The sequence below is a fragment of the Heliangelus exortis genome, chromosome 1, assembly GCF_036169615.1.
Source record: "Heliangelus exortis chromosome 1, bHelExo1.hap1, whole genome shotgun sequence".
NCBI lineage: Eukaryota > Metazoa > Chordata > Aves > Apodiformes > Trochilidae > Heliangelus > Heliangelus exortis.
Genome location: NC_092422.1, coordinates 22,154,279 through 22,176,175, shown reverse-complemented (window position 1 = coordinate 22,176,175; position 21,897 = coordinate 22,154,279). Strand labels below are relative to the sequence as shown.

Here is a 21,897-nt window from a genome sequence, read left to right as displayed (position 1 = left end):
TGAGGGGCCCAGAACTGGACACAATACTCCAGGTGTGGCCTCACCAATGCAGAATAGAGGGGGAGGAGAACCTCTCTCGACCTACTAACCACACCCTTTCTAATGCACCCCAGGATGCCATTGGCCTTCTTGGCCACAAGGGCACATTGCTGGCTCATGGTCATCTTCTTGTCTACCAGGACCCCCAGGTCTCGTTCACCTACACTGCTCTCCAGCAGGTCAGCCCCCAACCTATACTGGGACATCGTGTTGTTCTTCCCCAAATGCAAAACTCTACACTTCCCCTTGTTGAATTTCATCATGTTTCTCCCTGCCCAACTCTCCAGCCTGTCTAAGTCTCTCTGAATGGCAGCACAGCCTTCTGGTGTGTCAGCCACTCCTCCCAGCTTAGTGTCATAAATGAAGTGGTGGTGATACTTCTCTGTTGTTAAATGAGGTGGCTTCCCTTACTTCTTCCTGCTCTTACCTTTCATCCTGTCACTCATAATTACATCCCAGTCTCTTTACAATGTCAAGTGGAAAAAGTCTTCAGCAATTACACCTATTTTTTCCTCCAGAGGTGCACAGCTTTATTTTCTCTTCAAGCCAGGCTTAATTAATGCTTCCCACCCACTGGACTTACTTGGGAGTACTGAAATAAGGAGACAATTTCACTGTAGACCTGATTCAAACACACTGGAAGAAAGGTGCCTATGGTTTGTGGTAAGCTGGTGAAGCCTAGAACTATCACTGGTAATCACTGGTAAATATGAAACAGTGAATGTTTCTGTGAGTAGTAGTCTTTTTGCCATTTTGTAAATAAAATTCTTATGATGGGAGGAGGAATTTCATCTAAAAGCAGTTGTTTCCTTTTTTTAAGATTTTAAAATCAAAGCAGGATGTTTAATCCTCAACTAGAACAGTAATCTTATTGGTAACAATTTTTGTTTTACAGAGGAAATTATCCCATAACATGAGCAGAACATTGTTTTCCAGGGGAAGATAAGCAGCAGAAATGAATGGGCTTTGACAGCAAAATCTAAAAATTTGCTTATATAAACATCTATGTAAGACCCACATGTGTATCAGAAAAGTTGGAAATATTTCCATAGGTAGAGTGAGCTAAATTACATAGGCAATGAATTTCATACAGTGATTTAAAAACACAGTTTCACTTTTTTTTTTCCGAGCTATGATTTGATTAATCTCCTTTGTTGTTGCGGTGGTGGTTTTTTTTCTGTGGAGGCTGTAAACAGGGCAAAGCTACTCTGCCAGCTCTCTGTCACTTTGGCTTTTCTGGAGAAACAGCAAATTGCCCTGATGTGTTGCTGTGGCCCATAAAAAAAATGTTGCATGGAGAGCAACTCCTGGGCATGGGGTGCTCTGGGAAGAGCAAGTTCATGAGACTGAGGTGTTTGGCACTTTCACTTGGACAGGATTGCAATCACAAAACAGGAGGAGGAAAGTAGAAAGCAAGAGGTGTGGTGGGATGAACCAGAAAGAGGATGGGCCACTGGGGGCAGAGGGATCAGGAAGGATTACTATTTATGAGAAAAAGCAGGAGTGCTTGCTGAAGTAACAAGTGATGAAAGTGAAACAGAATTGGAGGGAGGTCAAAGGACAGATCAAAAGATTATAGGATGGGGGGAAATGTCAGTGAGAGACAGTTGTGGCTCAAGTATACAGGGAAGAAAAAACAGCTAAGGAGAAAATTCATTTAGTTAAAAAGAGCAACCTTTGTCAGTTATGGGATAAACTGTCATGCATAAGAAAGGAAATTTCATTTTAGTGAGAGAGTGACAGAGAAGACCATGGTCCAAATTGCTGGTGTGCCCCCACTCTCCAACAAAAAAACCTGTGCATACATGTAAATAGTTAATGTATTTCTAAATGTTGTGCCATTGGCAAAAGTTCCTGGCTGCAGTTTTTTTCATGCATTTCTGGTGTACGTGATTTTTCCTTTCCTTGGTTGGAAATGTGCTGCTTTTCTGCCAGCAGAACATTGTGCAAAAAGTAATGAGGAGGGAGGTAATTCATGCTGGCCATAAGCACAGCTTCATAGCTACCTGTGGGAACAAAAATGTTTGATTTCAAGAAAATGCCACTCAAGGGTTGGTATTTTCTTCCTACATTTATGTATTGAGAGAGCAATCTGAAGGCCTGTATTTTCTGTTACTGACTACTGACCTTTCAGATGCTTATGATAAAAACATTTTCAAAATCTCACAGTATTCTTGTATGGAAAAAAGGTACCTTTTAGAACAGTGTTGCCAATTTTAACTTTGCTTTTTTTTTTTTTTTTTCCAAATGTTATGTTTTCCTGACACTTTGAAAAAGTGCCCACCTTTTCCTCGTGGTGTGTGAACACTGTTCAGTGCTGTTTGCACAGAATTAAATCAAGTTTCAGTGGTGCAGCCCTGTGGCTGTGGATCCCTGTGACATACCCGAGTCTGCATCTGACCAAGTTGGGATTGATGCTGTGTGAGGCTCTGGGAGGGAGAGTGTGATACCACACCAACTATTTTTGGTTTAACTAGAAATCCTTTTTTCAAAGTTTTTTGGTTGGTTGGGAGTTGGTTTTTTTTTTTCTTTTTGTGGTATATTTTTTTGGTTTCTTTTTTCTTCTTTTTTTTTTATTTTTTTTTATTTTTTGCTTGCTTGTTTGGTGATCAAGTTGAAGATCAAGTTTTCCTCAGAGGAAATAGATCTTGCTAAACTTTCTACAGTTTCTCATGTTTGAAAATAAAGGGAAGTTGATGCAGTGTGTGTGATGTGCGAGGCAGTTTTTTAGCTGCATCTGCTTATAAATCTTGTCTGCTTTTGGGGTGGACTCCAATAGCTCCATGGCTGTTGGGGAGAGGGGGGGAAAACGACGAAGAAAAAAATACGAGGTATCGGTGCATGTCTGGACTCCTGTTGAGAGCTCCCCTCCTCTGAAGTGGATGCTTCCCCTTCTGGGGTGCCCTGTAGCACAGGGTCAGCACAAGGGACTGAACACTTTCAGCACTGGCTCTTGTCTTCTCATCTCTTTGAGAATTTGGAGATTAACCTTGATTTTAACCAATTAATGATGGTCTCTCGGGCTGATGTTGCGGGCCGAAAGCTATTGCCGTAACCGAGCCACAAAAAGTCCTGTACGAGCCACAAAAGTCCTTCCTCTCCTCTCTGTTTCTCTTTAATTCTGCTTTCATTTTCACAGGGGAAGAGTCTCGGAGCCTTCTGATCCAAACCCACCCTCCTCCGAGAGGCGGCAGTTCCTGCCTCGTCCCCATCCACGCACTCCGGGGGATGGATCCCGGGTACCGACGCTCCCCCCTAGGGCCGGGCTCCGGAGCGGCTGTCCCGGCCTTCCCCTCTCTCCCTCCCCCCCCTCCTCCCTCCCCCCCCCTCCTCCCTCCCCCCCTCCCTCCCCCCCTACCCCGCCACGGGCCGGGCCCGGCTGCTCCCGCCCCTTCGTTGCCCGGCCCGGTCCGGTCCCAGTGCAGCGCGGGATGGATGAGGAGCTGCTCCGCGCCCTGGGGGGGCTCAGCCTGCACCCCCGGCGGCGCCGGTTCAGCGGGAGGCTGGTGCTGCTGCGGGGGCTGCCGGGCTCCGGGAAGAGCACCCTGGCCAGGTAAGGCGGCGGGACCGGAGCCCTTGGGTTTTGGGGGAGGCGGAGGGTCCCCCTGGGACCAGAGGGTCCCGCTGGCCGCCTCCCTTCCAGCCCCGCTGCCGGGTCGGTGTGCCGGGGGCAGGAGCTGGAGCCCCCGGGCAGCAAACCCCTCAGAAAGAGGCTGAGGCGCCGATCCAGAGCTGGGTTTCTGGCTGTGAGGGAAGTCGGAGTCTCGCCAGAGCCCTGCACGAACAGAGCGGCTTGGAAACCACCTCGCTCCTCGGAACCGCGCCGAGAATTTATTGGTCCTGACCCCCACAGGGGGCTGTGTGTTGTGCTGAGCCAGCGGTACCAAAACGGTGCTTCCCAGAAGGTGACTTATCTAATGACCCAACCCAAGGGAGTTGTTACTTCTCTAGCAAGGGCCAGACTGTGTTTTTAGGAGTTTTTTTGGGGGTTGTTTGTGTTGGGGGTTTTTTTGGGTGGTTTTTTTGTGTGTGTGCGTGGTGAATCACAACACGGCAAAGCACTTCCCCTCTCTGACTGTGAAACCAGACAACAGCTCTGACTTCTGTGTTTGTGATGTCCTGCACTCCTGGTCAGAGCTGTAAGGCTGCATAAAAAAGGGAGAAGAGACTTTTCCACTTTTAAACAGCTCCAAGACTGGTTGAAAATAGGTGGAAAAACCCAGAGGGGAGTGCTGGGAGACAGTGCTGCAGGTGGCATAGATCATATCTTGGCTTAGGTTGGAAGGGACCTTAGAGATCATCTGCCATAGGCAGGGATGTCTCTCAACTAAACTAGGCTGTAGCAATGGGGTATCACAAAATATCACGGTCTGGCATGTCACTGTGCTTAGTGTCACCCACTTTCCATCAAAAGAGGAACATTCACAACCTTGTTTCTCTCCTTGGGTGAGGAACCTGTGCTGGCATCACGGCTGTCACAGGAGGGACTCTGTGGTGACAGGTGGCAGCATGAAGCTGTGTGAAGTTAGAATTAAAGCTGGGTTAAGCTGCAGGTTCCTTGTTTCAGTACAATCCTCCCTGCCATACTGGACTTCTGCAAGACCAAGTTATTTAATGAAAAGCTAGATGCTGTGTTTTACTGACACCCAAAATAGATTTTTCTCCCTAAAGAGGTCATGTAAGTGCAAACCTCTTCTTCTCAGGGTTTCGCTCTTTTCACATTACAAGAATAATTTCATCATTTGGGTCACATTCCCAGCCGGTGCAAGTAACTGAGTCACCTCTTTTTAAGAGCAGAACACAAGATTAATTATTAACAACATACTTACAAAATCAGTTATAAGTATTGTTTTAGCCCAGTGTGAGATGGAGCCTTAGAGGAACTCATACTGTTTCTAGCCCCTGTTAGTTGTAGCATTGCACTTGGTCATTCAGCAAGACATGGATCAAAGGGCAGTTGTAAAAACAGCAATTAGTACTTCTCCATTAACCCAGTCAAGATTATGAAAGGACTGTGCCAAGAAAATTTTGAGATTTGCTATTCCCACGTTTAGTACCTTTTGGAGTTGTTAAACATGATGCACTAAGCAGAGCTATGTTTGCAGAAAATTACTTCAGCAAAGCTCAGTGCAAGATCCTACTAGAGAAAGAAGGTAACACTGATTTGCAAAAGCCTTGGTGAGCTTATTTTACCCATTCAGACTCATTCCCTCAGATTTTATTCACTCACTCATCACAGCCAGGTACTTGCAAGCACCGAGATGCAAGTGCTCAGGTGGTCTGCCCCATATCAGAGAGGACAAGGACATTCAGCTGTGTCACTCTCACTTTTTCTTCTGGATTCCTCTTAGCAGTGCCAGGGTGAGTTTTGGTCATGTCTGCTGTACCACCTCACAGCCAGCAGTCTCTGCTGACACCTTTTTGCCTCTCAATTTTGCTTACTTGGGTCTCTATGAATCCTAATCAGGATTTTTTGCCCACTGTTTTCAGCTTTTTGTATGCCTTCAGCTGCAGCCTCTTCCCCTCTTGAAACAGGGGAAAAAGGAAGGTGAGTACAGGCTGTGGGACTCACGGGCTGTCCTCCTGCTCTCAGAGCATGGACGGGGCTTCCAGTGGTGTCATCCACACTGGACCAGCAGAAAGCACTGGGAGTGGGATGTTTAAGCAGCACATTCCCCCATTTTATAGCTGTTAACAATGATCTTATCAGTGTGGGCCATTGTTTAAGCCTTTGCTCTATTGTTTCTTCTGATGCCTTCATGTGCACCTCTATTCACTCATTCTTGGTGTCAGCCAGGATTTCTGTTGCAACTCACACACCTCTGCAGTACTCAGAGGTGTCATGAACCACGAGTGTTTTCACGACTCACTGATAATTCCATCAGGAAAGTCCATTTTCAGTTCATCACACAATCCTAGGAACAGCCTCGGATCCAGGACTCATTTCAGTGTCACCAAGCACCGTTTGGGCACAGCTTTGTAAGGTTTAGTTATGGCATCTTTTGTTAAAATTATTTCCTCATTCCAGCTGCTCCCTCAGCTCAGACTCCTCCTTGCACCATAGCTGTATTTCCAGCTTTTCTACAATACATTGCAGTGATACACAACTCAGTAACATCTACCCTCTGTCTAGAAGTTTTCTTCAAGGACTGGGCTGGGTCCATGGTCAAACGTGTGACATTTCAGCCCCTGCTCTTGATTTATATCACCTGAAGTGGGTTTGTTCTTGTGTGCTCTTAATGAAGCACAGAGGGAGCCATCTTCCAGGACAGGAATAAAAAAACTGCATCACTGCCAGGTGTAACCTGAACTTTCTCAGGTTCTCTCTGCTGCTCTTGGCACCTCCAGCCCTGTTGCAGTTCCCAGCACTCCGACCCACTGTGAAATTGCTGCCCTGATGGGTTCCTGGGCTTCAGCTCCTGCTTACCTCCTTCTAAACATTGACCTTTGTGTGAAACGACTTCAGGTGATTCTCCTGAATGTTTATAAAAGGTGCAGTTTGTTGCTTTGCAAAATACACCCAGTACTCTACCCCGTGGGGATGTAGGCACAGGGGCAGCTGTGAGCCCAGCTCGGGCTGGACCGGCTCCAGGGGACAAAGTCCTCAGGGCATTTGGAGCTGCTAAAACACAGCGGGCAACTGGAAGTGCTGGGCATGTGCTCCAGATCTCAGTAGTTCTGCTTTTCTGCTGAAAACAATGGTTTTTAAATGCCACGGGAACACTTTTTGCCAGGGAGGGTGACCAGAGCAAGTGGCTGCCTGTGGTGTCAGTACCAGCACGGTCTGATCTCCATTGTACTGGTGGTAGCTTGGGAATCGTTGGCTCCAAGATCTGCCTGACACACCATTCTGTTTGCTTCTGAGCACTGGAAATGTTCCTTCCAATTTGCTTTCCAGGATCAATATCAGAAATTAATTAATTTTCAAATTTTCTGGTGGAAAACCATGACAGGTACAGATTCTTTTTTCTCTCCAATGATCTTGCTGGTGATCACAGAGACTTCTCCCAGATACTCCTGATGCATCCAGCTTGTTGAAATCCTGAATAACTGTTTTGTTGTCTATGTATAGAGTTAAAATCTGAAAAGCCTGAAAGCACTGAAGATGCTCTTTAGAAAAAAGAGGACTTCAAAAACTATAAATCATGGGGACAGATCTTTGGATGTGTAACGCAGAAGACCTTGAACCCACCTGTCTGCTCACTGTGGCAGTTGTCCCAGCTGCTAAAGTCAAACAGAAACACAGCTGTATTTTTAACAGAAAGATTGTCCTTTTCTAATCACAACAGCCATCCTAAATCTGGCCAGGTGAGGCAGCAGATGAGTGCACACCAACACTGGCCAGGACACCCCAAAATTCAGGAGCATCCTGGCTACCTGGGCTGCTGTGGGCAGACAGTGATGCTTGTTCTCTGCCCAGCCTGATGTCTCTCTGGACTTTTGTCAGTTCCCAGGCCCTGCCAGTGGACATACAAAGACTCCTGCTTTTGTGTCAGATCTGAAGAGCAGAAACCTCTGAAAGCTTTTTTCCCCCCAGCTGGATAAGCCAGTTGATGAGATATTGTGTATAGGATGGAAATCTGTAGACTTTGGGGAAAGGGGGAAAAAAGGTCTGAGGGGAATTTAATGTAAGCAGGGGAAACATCCCCCTTTCTCCCCTTATTTTCTTATGCTCTGAAACAGCACCAAACTTTTCTTTAGCAAGGTACAGAGCATACTATAGGTTTTATCTACTACAAGACAGAGAGCTGTAACACTGCAATTAAATGCCCCAAGCAGGCAAATTAATTCTCTTTGCCATATTCTACTTATGACAGTGCAGCACTTCAGGTTCAGAGGCCTTCTTTAAAAATGCCAGCATAGCTCATTTGACTTGATCAAACTCTGTGATCTTGCAAAGGGATTTCATTTTTCTTTTCCTCCTTAGTATGTTTTACATTTACTGATCTAAAGGCAATAGGTAATTTTCTTTTTACAGTGCTGCTCAAAATTTATTAATTACTAGCACTGGTCACAGCTCCACCAATTTTGCATAGCTGGTGTATATTTTGCTAAAATGTTGGTGTTTTTACTGCATACAATGATTGGGAGGCTGATGTGTTCATGTAAAACATCACTTCTGAGCCAACTTGTGGTCCTTGTGTAGACCACAGGCTGCTTACTTCTCAAGTAACATCCTAAAGAGGTTTGGGTGCCCTTTGAAATTAAGAGGGACAGAAGAAACAGGATTTTTGTCAGCTTTGTGGGCCGTGGGGCATTACTGAAAATGGTTGTAAACTTCAGTGTCGGCTTGGTTGGTTTGGAATGCTAAAAGTTGAAAAAATAAGCAGAAGGTAAAAAAACATCTTTTCCCACTTCATATTTTCTTACGTTGCTGTTAGTAGGAGTTTGTGTGGTATGACTGGTGCAGATATGACAGTGATTCATAGGTCTTAGCACATTTCATACCTTATTTTTCCTCCTTTTAAGCACAGTTTTGATCTACTTTTATTACTAGTGATATGCTGATAGTTTACAGCTAATCACATACTATCCAAAGCACTTAAATCAGATCTCCCATGCAAGTCTGCACATATGTATTAAAAATTTAGTAAGGCATATGACAAGAAAATTATTTTAAAAGTTTTCATGGATTGAGAACATTTTTAGAGGGAGTGGTGAGCAAGAAAAAATAATCCTGAGCTCTTTATTTTGTACAATTTTATGACTGTATTAGTAGCTGAAGGGATGACATATTGTAGCAGAGTTTCCAAGAAAAGAGATTGCAAAGCAGATGGGTGAAGCAGTGGGAGAGATGAGCTGCTGAATGATAGTGAGAGCTGAATAGATCAGCTTTATCAGTTTATCAACACAAGAACAACCAGATAAACAGTGGGCACTCCTATGCTTTTCATGATAAGAGTGCCCCAAATTAAACCAAAAGCAAATTGACTGTCTCCTCCTCACAGTTTGCAACGTGACTTTTGTTAGATGATTGCCCAGCAGTAATCATATGATTAAAACATCTCTTCAGAGCAAGAATATAATGGCACAATACATGACTGCCCAGGTGGCCAAGAAGGCCAATGGCATCCTGGCCTGTATCAGGAACAGCGTGGCCAGCAGGTCCAAGGAAGTGATTCTGCCCCTGTACTCAGCACTGGTGAGGCCACACCTCGAGTCCTGTGTCCAGTTCTGGGCCCCTCAGTTCAGGAAGGAGATTGAGGTCCTGGAGCAGGTCCAAAGGAGGGCAACCAGGCTGGTGAAAGGACTCGAGCACAGATCCTATGAGGAGAGGCTGAGGGAGCTGGGGCTGTTCAGCCTGGAGAAGAGGAGGCTCAGAGGAGACCTCATCACTCTCTACAACTCCCTGAAAGGAGGGTGTAGCCAGGTGGGAGTTGGTCTCTTTTCCCAGGCAACCCTCAGCAAGACAAGAGGGCATGGTCTTAAGTTGTGCCGGGGGAGGTTTAGGTTGGATATTAGAAAGAATTTCTTTACTGAGAGGGTGATCAAGCATTGGAATGGGCTGCCCCGGGAAGTGGTGGATTCTCCATCCCTGGAGATATTTAAAAAGAGACTGGATGTGGCACTCAGTGCCATGGTCTGGCAACCGCAGCGGTAGTGGATCAAGGGTTGGACTTGATGATCTCTGAGGCCCCTTCCAACCCAGCCAATTCTTTGATTCTATGATTTATTTGCTACAGCCCAGCACTGTGAGGATAGCTCTGGCCAGCCTGTCCACAGTCAGTCTCTGGTCTCTGGGATGGTTACTACTACAAAATAGTATTAATTAATCAGCAAGTGACAGAAGTTACAGTGGAGGCTGAACAAAGTCAGCAGCCAAATGCAATGTGGGGTCCTAGTGAAGAGCTGCTGCTGGTAGGCAGGGTAAAATTGGTGAGTAAATGGCTAGGGCAGGGCTAGAGAGGAGAGAATGAAGCCTTTCCAGTCTGTGTGTCTGGTTTTCTGCTGATAACCTAGAGGTGCCTTTTCCCTTGCTGTTGCTCAATTAGATAAGACATTGAGAAACTGTTTTTTTGCAGCTGATGGGGATGGGGAGAAGTGTTTTATCAGGGAAACTGAAACAAGTTCCAGGGACTGGACATCATGTGTGGGGTGAGATAACAGGGCAGCAGCATTCGTGTCTGAGAGCCACCAGGTTTCTCCATTGGCTTTGTTTTCTTTTCCGGTGACATTTGGAGCCTTAGGGAGGCAGTGAGATGATGCTGTGGGCTCTTCCTGATCTTGTAGAGATTCCCTCCACCCCCAAACATCAGTGGGAAGAGAAGGGGGATTGCCCTGTACCCCATGCCACTGAGCATGAGGGCACTGGTTTTAAGGACCTGTTTTATTTGGGGCTGACAATCTAAGCAATTCACGTTTGTTTATAAAACACATTTAAAAGCTGAAAATAAATAAAAATGGCTTTACTTTACAAAAGGAGGATTAAGTAAACCCCAGACAAGTGAAAAGCGGAAAGAGCCACAAAATTGCAACAAATATTAGAAATAACAGCTAATCACTCAGATACTTATTTGCAAATTGCAAATCTTTTCTGGCACAGGTTGCCTGGGGAAGTTGTGGCTGCCCCATCCCTGAAGTGTTCAAGGCCAGGATGGATGAGGCTTTGAGCATCCTGGGCTGGTGGAAGGTGTCCCTGCCCATGCAGGTGTTTGGAACTGGGTGATGTTTAAGGTCTCTTCCAAAACAAAAAAGTCTGTGGTTGTATGAGTCTATGATACACTAAGTTACAAATAATTTTTCCAGGTTATCTTCAAAAATCTCTCTATAGCAAAACTCACATGATCAAATTGTCATTTGACACTACCTTCCCTGAGCCTAGCAGGTTGCTTTTGGTTTTGTTTGTTTGGGTTTGTTTTTTTTTTATTTATTTTTATTTTTTTAATTCTTATTTTATATATTTAGTCATAACTTGTTGAATAACTCAAAAAGAAAACTGAATATATTAACATGATCGTAGACTCATGTTGGCAGTCCAGTCCAGTGTAGATTTCTCTGCTGAATTAAAGAAATCAAGGTCATGCTTTTCAAGTCCCTTCCTTTCCTCCCATGTGTCCATCCACTCCTTACATTACTTTCTGATCCTTTAAGCTGGGGTGTTTTAAAATGAAGCACTGTGCATATTTGCAGAACATTGATATGGCTCATGATTTTTTGTTCTCTATTAAAGGCAAGTGTTAGCAAAGACTAATCCTTCCTTCACCTTTTTTTTGTTTTTTTGTTTCAGACAATTGAAACGTGACATTCCTGGTGCTGTAGTTTTTAGTACTGATGATTTCTTCGTGGAAAATGGTGTCTATGAGTTTGAGCCTGACCTCCTAGAGGATGCACACAAATGGAACCAGAAGAGAGGTGACTGAAATCAATCCAGGGGTTTTGCAGAACAGTTTCTCTCTTCAGTCTGTCTTTAAACTTAGCCCCCCTAAGTAGAAGGTCTCCCAGTGGTGTTCATGGGGTGCTGCTTAAAAAAAATACATTGGCCACTTCTGATTTTATGTATTTCACTGACTCAGAAAAATGTATAAATGAAAAAATGTTGGTGATTGACAGATGTTATTTTAGAAAGTAAAACTGCCTACAGGATAGCACTGCTGAAGGTTGATAACAGCAGGTGGGATGCAGATGCCAGCCCAGCAGCTGCCCACTACAGCTCTGTGCACCACATCCTTCAGGCTGTAACTTCTTAGGTGTCTGTCCTGACTTGGGAGAGGGTGTTGCAGGGTGATAGCCAGGAGGAAAACTTGCAAACCTAATTATAAGTTTGAGAAAGAAACAACCTGGGGCTCTACTTCAGAGAGAAAAATGTCAAGTGTTTATGGCTGTGCTCTTAACTCGTATCCAGCAATAGCAAACATACTTTGAGGTCATGAGGTCTTTTGCAAGTAGCAATTATTTTAGCTGTTGTAAATACCTAGTGCTGTGATACCACTAAATATGTTCTATGAGAGGTTTGGATCTTACTACTGACCATAGCCAGGATCTGTGCTGTCTCCTACAGGAGAGCACCTGCAGGGTCACATTTGGGTGAGAGGTACAGACCCAGGTCTAGCAGGGAACCAAGTGAGGAATAAAAGGGTGCTTTGGGGACACTGAGACGTGGCTTGCTCTGTTACTCAATGCCTTTTAGCTTTAATGTGTTACATTACAGCACGCAAAGCAATGAAGAATGGGAAAAGCCTGGTTATTATTGACAATACCAACATCCATGCTTGGGAAATGAAGCCATATGTGATGATGGTAGGGAAAGCTCTGATTTATATGTTTTTTTAATGTGAGCAGCTATGACATTTAAGAGGTGATCTGACTGCAATGGTTTCTAACATACCTAAAAATTCCATTTTGCCTTAGTCCTCTATAGTTAATGACTGATACTGTGAAGAAGTAGGAGAAGAAGTTCCAGTGTAGTTGTTTTATCTAGACAGATAAATACCTCAGTGAAGGCAAAATGACTTGAAAAGATAAACAGTCTTTTAACTTGCCCTGTAGCTTCTGGGCAATCAGATGTCATCCCCTTCCCCAGCAGTCATATGAATTGAACAGTTTCCAAACTATTTGTTGACAAATATGTCAAGATGCGACTCACATTTTTAGTTTATGACTCAAACAATACTCCATAAAATGTCTTCAAAGATACATCTGTATATCTTGTTAAGAGTTCTTGCAGAGATGCTGATTTTTTTAGTTTCAGAATGTGGCCTGTCTGCTAATGTTATATTCATGCTCATGCACCACTACAAGTTCTTGGGTTGTGGTCTTGTCAGTTAAGAGATTTGGGTCTAGGTACTGCTTGTGTGGGAGCACAAAAGAGGCCAGAATTACTCCTGGTGCTGGAAAACCTGGACATGTCACTCCAGCAGCAGTTGGGAAAGCTTGGGGGTGACCAGGAAGCAGATGGAGAGGTGAGCCAGAGGTGGACAAGATGTAAAAAAGGTCAATGGATTTCCTTGCCTCCTTTCCCTCAAATCAAAACCCCAAAGCAATCAGTAATTGTATTAAATATATATACATATACATCTGTGTGTGTACATGTGTGTGTATGTGTATAAAGCACAAATTTATTTCTTTACTTTGAAAAAATTAAGGCCTGTAGACTCAGTGGCTGGAAGTAACAAGACTGTGAGATGTTGACCTCACACTCCCCAAATCCTTGATGTAGAAGGAAATGAGACCACCTGAGACCCAGCCCAGCACCTTGATGGGAGTCCTGGTTCTCTTCCTCCTTCTGGCTCCTGCTACATAGGATATCTCTTAGATAAAATCTCAGAGGGGCTGGAAGATGGGCTGCTCTGGAGCTCAGCAGCATGTCTAAAACTCCTGTGTACTTCTTCAGGCACGTGAAAATGGATACGAAGTGATATTCCAAGAACCAGATACACCCTGGAAGTTCAATGTTCAAGAGCTGACAAGGTACATGTTTTTCTCTTTGGTACAGCAGACAGCTTCTCATTTTATTGATGTGTTCTGAGAAAGGTCAGGCCTCTTCCTCTTCTTATACCCTAAAAAGTAACCTAGTAAATGACAACAGAAAGACTGTAGTGAAATTTTTCTGTTACTCAGTACCTGGTCTGCAGTGATTTCAGCCCTGAAAGAGCCTGACCATGCTGAAGTGAATCAGGCAGTAGATAAAGCAACACACCACACACCCCCAAAGCATCTATTTTTACTGCAAGCTTCTTCTAGCAGGAAACCAAAATTTTCATTCCGCATTTTGAGCAGCACTGTTTGGGCACAAACCATGTCTAAGCACTACAGAAAATATTCAGACATCTGTTCTTGAAAAGTCTAAACTATAAGAAATATTGCCTTGCAGTGGTGGGATGCTACATTAAGTATGGTCATGGATCTTTCTGAAGATCTTAATGCACACACACAGAAGGGAACAGAGAGAACTTCATAGTGGGGTAGGAAACAGAGGCAGCCAAATACAGCTCTAAGTGTGTTCATTTGGCCAGTGCCTGCAAGGTTATGGCACTAAAAAAAAAAATAAATGAATGCAGGCTAATTTCCTAGCCTTTATCCAACCTGATGTAAATTACATTACAGTGAATAGTGCACTCCCATCTACTGGATCCAGAAGCCAACACATGCCAACTTACTTGCTATCACAAGCAAACATGACTTGGGTACTTGGTTCCAACTGATTTATTTGTTCTGTGCCAGCTACAAACTCTAGTTAGAAGTCAGCACTACTCCTTTTGGCACATGAGAGAGGCAAAGGGCAGAGGGATGATGACCCAGAGTGCTCGTGGCTCTCAAATGGCAGCTGGGGGCTTGGGGCTGGAGGTGTCAGCTCCTGCCTTACCAGCACCAGCTGGGAGCCAGTTGTAGGGTATCAGGGCAGAGGGGGGTTTATTTGCAATCATTTATTATAGGTGACCTACTCAGCAACCTCTGTTGTGTTTTAATAGGCATTTAAAACAATTTGGCTTTTTACAATTTGGCACTGTAAAGCTCATTCAGGTACACCCAGGAGTGGAGCAGCTCTTTGGGAGATGATTCAGGGACAGCTGAAGGTTTCTGGTTCCCCGTGGTGTCCTGACTGGCAACGCAGTTTGTGTGGGATGCAGGTCCCAGGCACAGGCTGCACACGTGGCTGCTGGAGGACCTGGTGTCCACGTCACCAGTGGGATGCTGCAGCTGCCACCTTAATTCCACCAGTGAGAGAATATGCTGAGTGATGCAGGATTTGTACACCACAACGTTTTGAAAATGTGGATGCGGGACCGGGACAAACTTGGATTCCAGATGAGAATTATAGAATCATAGAACTGGCTGGGTTGGAAGGGACCTCAGAGATCATCAAGTCCAACCCTTGATCCACTCCCGCTGCAGTTACCAGACCATGGCACTGAGTGCCACATCCAGTCTCTTTTTAAATATCTCCAGGGATGGAGAATCCACCACTTCCCGGGGCAGCCCATTCCAATGCTTGATCACCCTCTCAGTAAAGAAATTCTTTCTAATGTCCAACCTAAACCTCCCCCGGCACAACTTGAGACTGTGCCCTCTTGTCTTGCTGAGAGTTGCCTGGGAAAAGAGACCAACCCCCACCTGGCTACACCCTCTTTTCAGGGAGTTGAGAGTGATGAGGTCTCCTCTGAGCCTCCTCTTCTCCAGGCTGAACAGCCCCAGCTCCCTCAGCCTCTCCTCATAGGATCTGTGCTTGAGTCCCTTCACCAGCCTGGTTGCCCTCCTTTGGACCTGCTCCAGGACCTCGATATCCTTCCTGAACTGAGGGGCTGTCAAGGTTTAACACTGGCCCGGCGATTAAACCAAGTGACAGATGCTCTCTATTAATTTCTCTCTCCTCCTTGATAAGAAAGAAGAGAGAATAAGGGAGAGAGACTTATGGGTTGGAGGCTAAACCAATCAACTTTAATGAAACAGTAATGATATATATATATATATATACAAATATACAAGAGAATGAATATCAGATTCCTTCCCCCTTTCCCCCAATAATTCTCACGCAAACCAAGGCTGCAGGGCAGCCCTGGGAAAGTCCAGGCTGGACACACAGGAGGCAGGAACACAGGCAGGCAAATGGATTGGAGGTGTAGGCTGGCACGGATCAGGACCACAGGCAGATGAATGGACGGGATCCTTCCAAGATGCTGGGTGAAGGCAGGCAGGCAGGCAGGCAAGCAAGCAACCGGGCAGGGCAGCAAGCAGGGCCGCAGGCAGCCAGCCAGGGAGGCAGCCAGGCAGGCCAGGAGCTTCTGCTGGTCTTTTATAGTGCTACAGGTGAGACCAATTAGCTGTTAAGGGGGGTGGTACCCAGCACTTCTGCTGGTGATCTCAGGTGAGGCTGATCAGCTGGTAAGGGTGTGGCTCGGTCCTCGAGATCCCCCAACTCCATACCGAGGATGATGCACATGGGATGGAATACTCCATTTGAGAAACTTGCTGTCAACCTCAGCAAGTTCAACCATCTACAAGAAACTCAGAAAAATCACCTTTATCCTGGCCCAAACCAGGACAGGGGCCCAGAACTGGACACAGGACTCAAGGTGTGGCCTCACCAGCGCTGAGTACAGGGGCAGAATCACTTCCCTGGACCTGCTGGCCACGCTGTTCCTGATACAGGCCAGGATGCCATTGGCCTTCTTGGCTACCTGAGCACACTGCTGGCTCATGTTCAGCTTCCCATCAATCCAGACTCCCAGGTCCCTTTCTGCCTGGCTGCTCTCCAACCACTCTGTGCCCAGCCTGGAGCTCCCCATGGGGTTGTTGTGGCCAAAGTGCAGGACCCGGCCCTTGGCCCTGTTGGACCTCATCCCGTGAAATTGTGCCTAATAGAGCTAAATGGAAAAGCCAAGGATATTCAGAATTTCAGACTGACAGATGAGCAGAAATCCTTGGTGGAAAAAGAATTCCCACTAATGTATTGAGAGACTGCAGCTGCTCAGGTCTATCCAGAAAGCCCTGCGTGTTGGGAATCCTGTTCCCCTCCCTCTCAGACTCATTAATGCCCCAGAGCCTGAGCCACAGCAGGTATGGTTTTTTTCCCCACTTGCACTCAGACAAAGCAAGTTTTGACCTCTGCACTTGTTGATTTTGGGTCAGTGGAGGGGCTCTCTATAACCCTTTCCTGCATTACTCCAGATTTATAAACAGTTTTAACTTCAGCCTGGGGCTAACAAGCCACTGGCACTAAACCCCATACAAAACAATACCCAGGTCTGTTACATGGCTCTTTCTTACCTTGCCTACATTTCAAAGCATTTGCCTTGCCTGTTATGTCCTGGCTGCCCTCAAAAATAGCTGCATTACATTATTTCAGATGTCAGGAGGGGGGAGTGAAAAAACTATTTGTCAAAAGGGGCCTTCTACAGGCAGCTAAATCCTTGTGTTTTCTGTTTCTGTTGGTTCTACAGAAGAAACATTCATGGTGTCCCTCGACAAAAGATCCAACAGATGAAAGCAGAATACGAGCACAATGTTACCTTCCACAGTGTTCTTCAGTCTCACAAACCAAGCAGTTTTTGAGGGAAGTTACAGGGGACCAAATGCAGCTCATTCCAACCACCCTGCAGCCTTCTCCAACAGAAGACCTCATGTGGCACATCCAAACACATCATTTTGCTGAAGATGTGGATTCTTTGGTCTATTTTAATTACAAGGGTATAAAAGTGCCCAGTTTTACATATTTTTTTTCTAAACTTTTAAAAATTCTTGTATTTTTCTACTGCATTTCTAAATGGCTTTTAGTTCTTATGAGTCTTTAAAGATGTTCTCACTATGATTATGATCTCACATGAGCTCTACATGACAGATCTAAGAGCAATCTCCCCTGTGCAAGCTGTCCTTCCTCTCATCTCTCCTCCTCCATGAAAATCCATTCAAACTTACAGTAAAATTTTCTGTCTGTGCCATATATTTTTTATTTTTTCCCCTGCATCACTCTGTCACTAATAAGAGACAAATAATATTCCTAAATCCTTTCTTTTCTACAGGCCATGTGGCCAATTCCAATGCCCACTGTTGGCATTTCTTGCCATTTTAATACATTACATCTGGCACTGTCACCTTTTGTATCTTCCCACTCCACATGGCCTTGAGCATCACTGTCAGCTTTAGGAGAGGAAAAGTGAACAATGGGAAAGGATTGCAGCAAGATTTGATCTTGTTCCCTATCCACACCTCTGCTGGTTGGGTTCTTCCTGGTCTGACCTCAGCTCTAGCCCAGCCAAACAGCTTCTCCAGCCTGAAAGTGACCCACTAATGCACCAAATTGAGCCCTTTATCTTGCCAAGACACAGTAATTCAACAATTCTGAGATAAATCCATTTGTGGTGGCTCCTGAAAGGGAACAGCAGCTTTAGGCTGCTGCTTGTTCAGCTCTAAGCTGGAACAGGAGCAGCTCTGAACAGCTGAAGCATAAGGCTACCAAATATTCAAACTAACTCAGAAGTACAAAACAATGGCACCAGCAAGGAGGGAAAAAAAAAAAGTTCGTGTATGGGGAGAAATCAACTCCATCCACTCTCAGGTTCTGAGAAGCCACCAGCTAGTGGATGGAGAAAGGAAGCCAACCTGCAATAGTTTTATCTATATTGCTTAATTCTGCTGCTGATGTTCTTATCAAGCAGCCTCATTCTTAAACATTCTTTAACCTCAGCATTTGTGGTGGCAATGTTTTTAAGTAGGTATGGGCTGTTAGATGATGCTTATAGAACAGGGCAGTAGTGAGCTATGCAAAGAAAATGCAGACAGGTCACAGCAGACGTTAAGAAGTAGGGGTGAAGAAGCTGCTGGTCAAAGCCATTTATCAGACAGAGAAGTATAAGAGACACAAAGAAATGAATGGCTCAGGACCCCTGGACAGTTGCCCAGTGGGAAGCTGGTGGTCTCAGTTCCAAAACCTCCTCCCTCCTTTGACCCATGTCCAGTGGGGAAGAGCAGGGCAAGGGGCACCATGGTAACAAACAAACTAAAACGTGGAGTTGGCATTGGTCTAGCAGGACTGCTTCTTTCCTGTGGAGTAATTCCAGTTCTGAGACCTTCACCTGCTGAGGTTAATGGTAACAAAGTAAGGAATTCAAGTACTCACTCACTCCTGGTAGAAAGATCTTGTGCTGAAATGGAAGGCAGATGTGATGATCACTGATGATGCTGTGGCCTCCAGTGCTTCTTGATGAAGGATTAGCTTGGAAACACGGAGCAAGGATCTCTCACTAACACCTTTCTGTGGCATTTTGCAATGAATCACATCACTGTAACTGTTCCCTAAAACTCTTTGGAAAGTCTGAGGGGGGAAGCACGTGAACTATGGCAGGATTACAGAACAGCATTTCAGAATGGAAGTGTAATGTTTTGTAACCATAAACTTAGAGAACAGTTTATTTTGCCCTGTGGTACCTCTGACAGCCAAAAACCATTCTAATATTACAGAGGGTAACAAAACTGTTTGCATTAAGACAGCAACAATGATCCTGCTGTAATTTAAGAACACATTAGAATCAAAGCAATGGCTTATCTGATGTCATCTAAGCTTCAGCCACACCAATGCTATTGTACAATATATGATTGTGGAAGAAATATGTAATTATCAACTCCAGATTCTTTTGCAGATGAAATGTCATTTCATGAGTCTTTGTTTTTGTAATACAACTTTATTAAATACAATCAGGATTAAATGTACAAAGTGCAAAAATAATTTGAATTTTAAATATATACAGTACTGTACACGTGTATTCAGCAGCACTTTGGGGGGTTTCTCTTTGTAGCATTCAGCAGGCTGGTAACAACTCCTCAGGTTCCTCCGTGTCTTTCTGAAGAGCCTCAGCTACTGCAGAATTGCTTTTTGAGGATTTATTTGCTTCCTCAGCAGACCTGAAACTATTTTTGTGTGAAAGACCATCCGACACATTAGGACCTATTGCACTGCTGGTTTCATTTACACAATCATTCTTCTTTTCCTCTGGCAAATTATTCATGAGTGCTTGTGTACTAATCAATGCAAGCTCTTCATCAGCAACCAGGTCGTTCTCAGGAAGATGGAAAACTTCTCTCAGTTTCCTACAGGGGGTGGCACAACCAATATTCTGATTTGCTTCTTTTGATGATTTGCTGTGCTGTAAACCCAAACTTCGTGGTGGCTGAAACGCTTTCTTTAAAGATGGAGAAATGACTGAACAGATGGGTGTGAGTGGTGGAGGGGCAGGTATGCAACTGAGGAAGTCCATTGCTTTTCTCTTTTTGCTGTTTCTGGGATGGTCTTCATTAACTGCAGCAGGTGATGGTGTTTTTGCTGACCCCTGGGTGAGAAGTTTCAGGTTTGGTGTGGTAGTTGAAAAAGGGCTTGGATGCTTTATTTCAATTTTAGAAGAAGAGATCTGGTTAAAAAGAGAATTGTTATGTTGAATAGAATGTTCTGTTCCATTAGTTCCCATAATTGCTTCCACTCAACAGGCAGAAAAAACAAAACAAAAAACTGAATCAAAAACCCTATAATCTTCTATAAACAATTTAACTTCAGTTTGGTATATTCTGATGGTGACTGACATTATTCTTTCAAATACTGACACTACTTACAGGGACATTAAGACAGCACATTTATATCCTGTTTCTGACACATATGCTAAGTATATGGGAATTTTTTTGTGACAAATGGTATGAAATCAAAGCATTTACAAAAAGGCATGGATATATGTACTGCACTGGATATATCCTCATGTTGTTAAATAGGGAAAAATGAGGAAAAAATTTTTGAAGGAATAAGGAATAGAATACAGGCCAAAAAACTTGAGGGAGAACAACATGCACAAGGTAGACAGACACAGCAAATCATTCGGGTATGTTTAATGTCTCATTTGTTTCAACTTGGTTAATATATTCAATAAGTGGATATAAACTAAACCTTCAGAATTAAATGTTAGCACTCTCTGAAATGGAAAAGGATGCCTTAAATTTAATCCCCAGGAACTGATCTCACACCACGGTGTTTCCACCTCCCTTGCAACTAGTGACAGATTTTATTTTTTTTTTTCTGACTGTACTCAGTGCCACACCATCAGGAACAACTTGCCACCAGCAGCCTTCATGGGGAACTGTTTAACTCATTTTTGTCAAGACTGCTATAAAATGTGGACAATTACTAGGTGATACCTCTTCCCTTGTAAATCCTGGAAATTTTGACCAATATCTGGGAAAAAACCTACCAGGAGGCGAATTCTCTAAACAAATGAAGAACTAAAGAATGCCATGAGAAAAAAATTTACAGGTCAAGAATTTTTGTTTCCAGTAACACCCATATCAGATAATCTTCATAAAGGGACCAAGGAAGCAGTAAATCATCTATAGGGACAGGGTGACTCATTATACTCATATAAAATTCAGAATATTTAAAACATGCTGAGGAAACACAGGCCACAAGGGGAAGTTTTCATGTACAAGAACAGTCTCACAGTTTCTCCTGTGGAATAATCCTAAACCCACACAAAGAGAAAGCTTCTAATCAGCTTGCATTGCCCAAGAGAGATTCTGTGGAGTGACACCTCAGCTGTCAGTACAAAACTTGATTATATATTGTGTGTACTGTCACTAGAAACACAACAATAATTACCAGAAACTTACCAAACTTTTATGCTCTGAGCTGCAGGAAGGAGAGGGGCATTCCATATTACATCTTTTAGTTAAACTGGGTGTAAGTGAGAGATTTCTTTGTAGCAAATTCATCAATTTACTTTCTGCATCAGAGCAAAAGGAGGTCACATTCTATAAAGAAGAACAGTTTACAGAATAGTTGTTTTTTTCAAATTGTGTAAGTACTACATGCTCAAACAGTATTTAGGACTTTGTTTTGTCATAATTCCACTAGAAGCTTATTTTATATTGAACGAACAACTTAGAAAATTGCTGCACTTTTCATAGGGGGAAATATCATACCTCCCTTTTATTCTTAACAAAAAATCCTTTTGTATTTATACTTGTTTTTCAGTAAGATCAAGACATGCTATTGAGCACAGCTAGAAAACTGAAATACAAATAAATTAAATCAACAATCCCATACTGACCATGTTCAACTGAGCAAGACAGTAACTTTCAAATTCAAAAAGCTAGAGCCAAAGTGTCCATGACAGATTCCCTATGCCCAAGATTCTGTGGCACATCCTAAAGACAGTACTGGTTGGGCTGAACTATATAAAATAAAAAATATCAAAATATATTCAATAGGTGATACATAGACCCCTCAGGAAAAGTGAATGTACCCTACTGTATCAGAAAATCCCTTCAAATTTAACACGTGCATCATCTGTTTTAAAGATTTATCAGATTACTAGCAGGTTTTCTGGTGAAGAATGTAACACAGCAGTAACTAAAATTAATCATTAAATTACAAATCTAGAGATGTAC

At 43.9% G+C, this 21,897-nt stretch overlaps 2 protein-coding genes across 2 annotated transcripts in view; one reads left to right on the top strand and one right to left on the bottom strand.

The window, feature by feature from the left end:
• Nucleotides 1-1,904: 1,904 nt before the first annotated feature.
• Nucleotides 1,905-21,896, top strand: N4BP2L1 (NEDD4 binding protein 2 like 1). Its single transcript, XM_071737196.1, has 6 exons — nucleotides 1,905-2,007; nucleotides 3,179-3,592; nucleotides 11,267-11,391; nucleotides 12,188-12,276; nucleotides 13,370-13,446; nucleotides 16,917-21,896. The coding sequence occupies exons 2-6, from the start codon at nucleotides 3,471-3,473 to the stop codon at nucleotides 17,026-17,028; spliced, it is 525 nt and encodes a 174-aa protein (XP_071593297.1). The 5' UTR covers nucleotides 1,905-2,007; nucleotides 3,179-3,470; the 3' UTR covers nucleotides 17,029-21,896.
• The window catches only part of BRCA2 (BRCA2 DNA repair associated), a 34,821-nt gene continuing 32,058 nt past the window's right edge, over nucleotides 19,135-21,897 (bottom strand). Inside the window, exons 26-27 of the mRNA XM_071736875.1 lie at nucleotides 21,118-21,258; nucleotides 19,135-19,877 (exon numbers count right to left, since the gene is read on the bottom strand). Coding sequence (XP_071592976.1) covers nucleotides 19,272-19,877; nucleotides 21,118-21,258 — 747 coding nt within the window. The 3' untranslated portion in view covers nucleotides 19,135-19,271. The remainder of the gene's footprint in view (nucleotides 19,878-21,117; nucleotides 21,259-21,897) is intronic.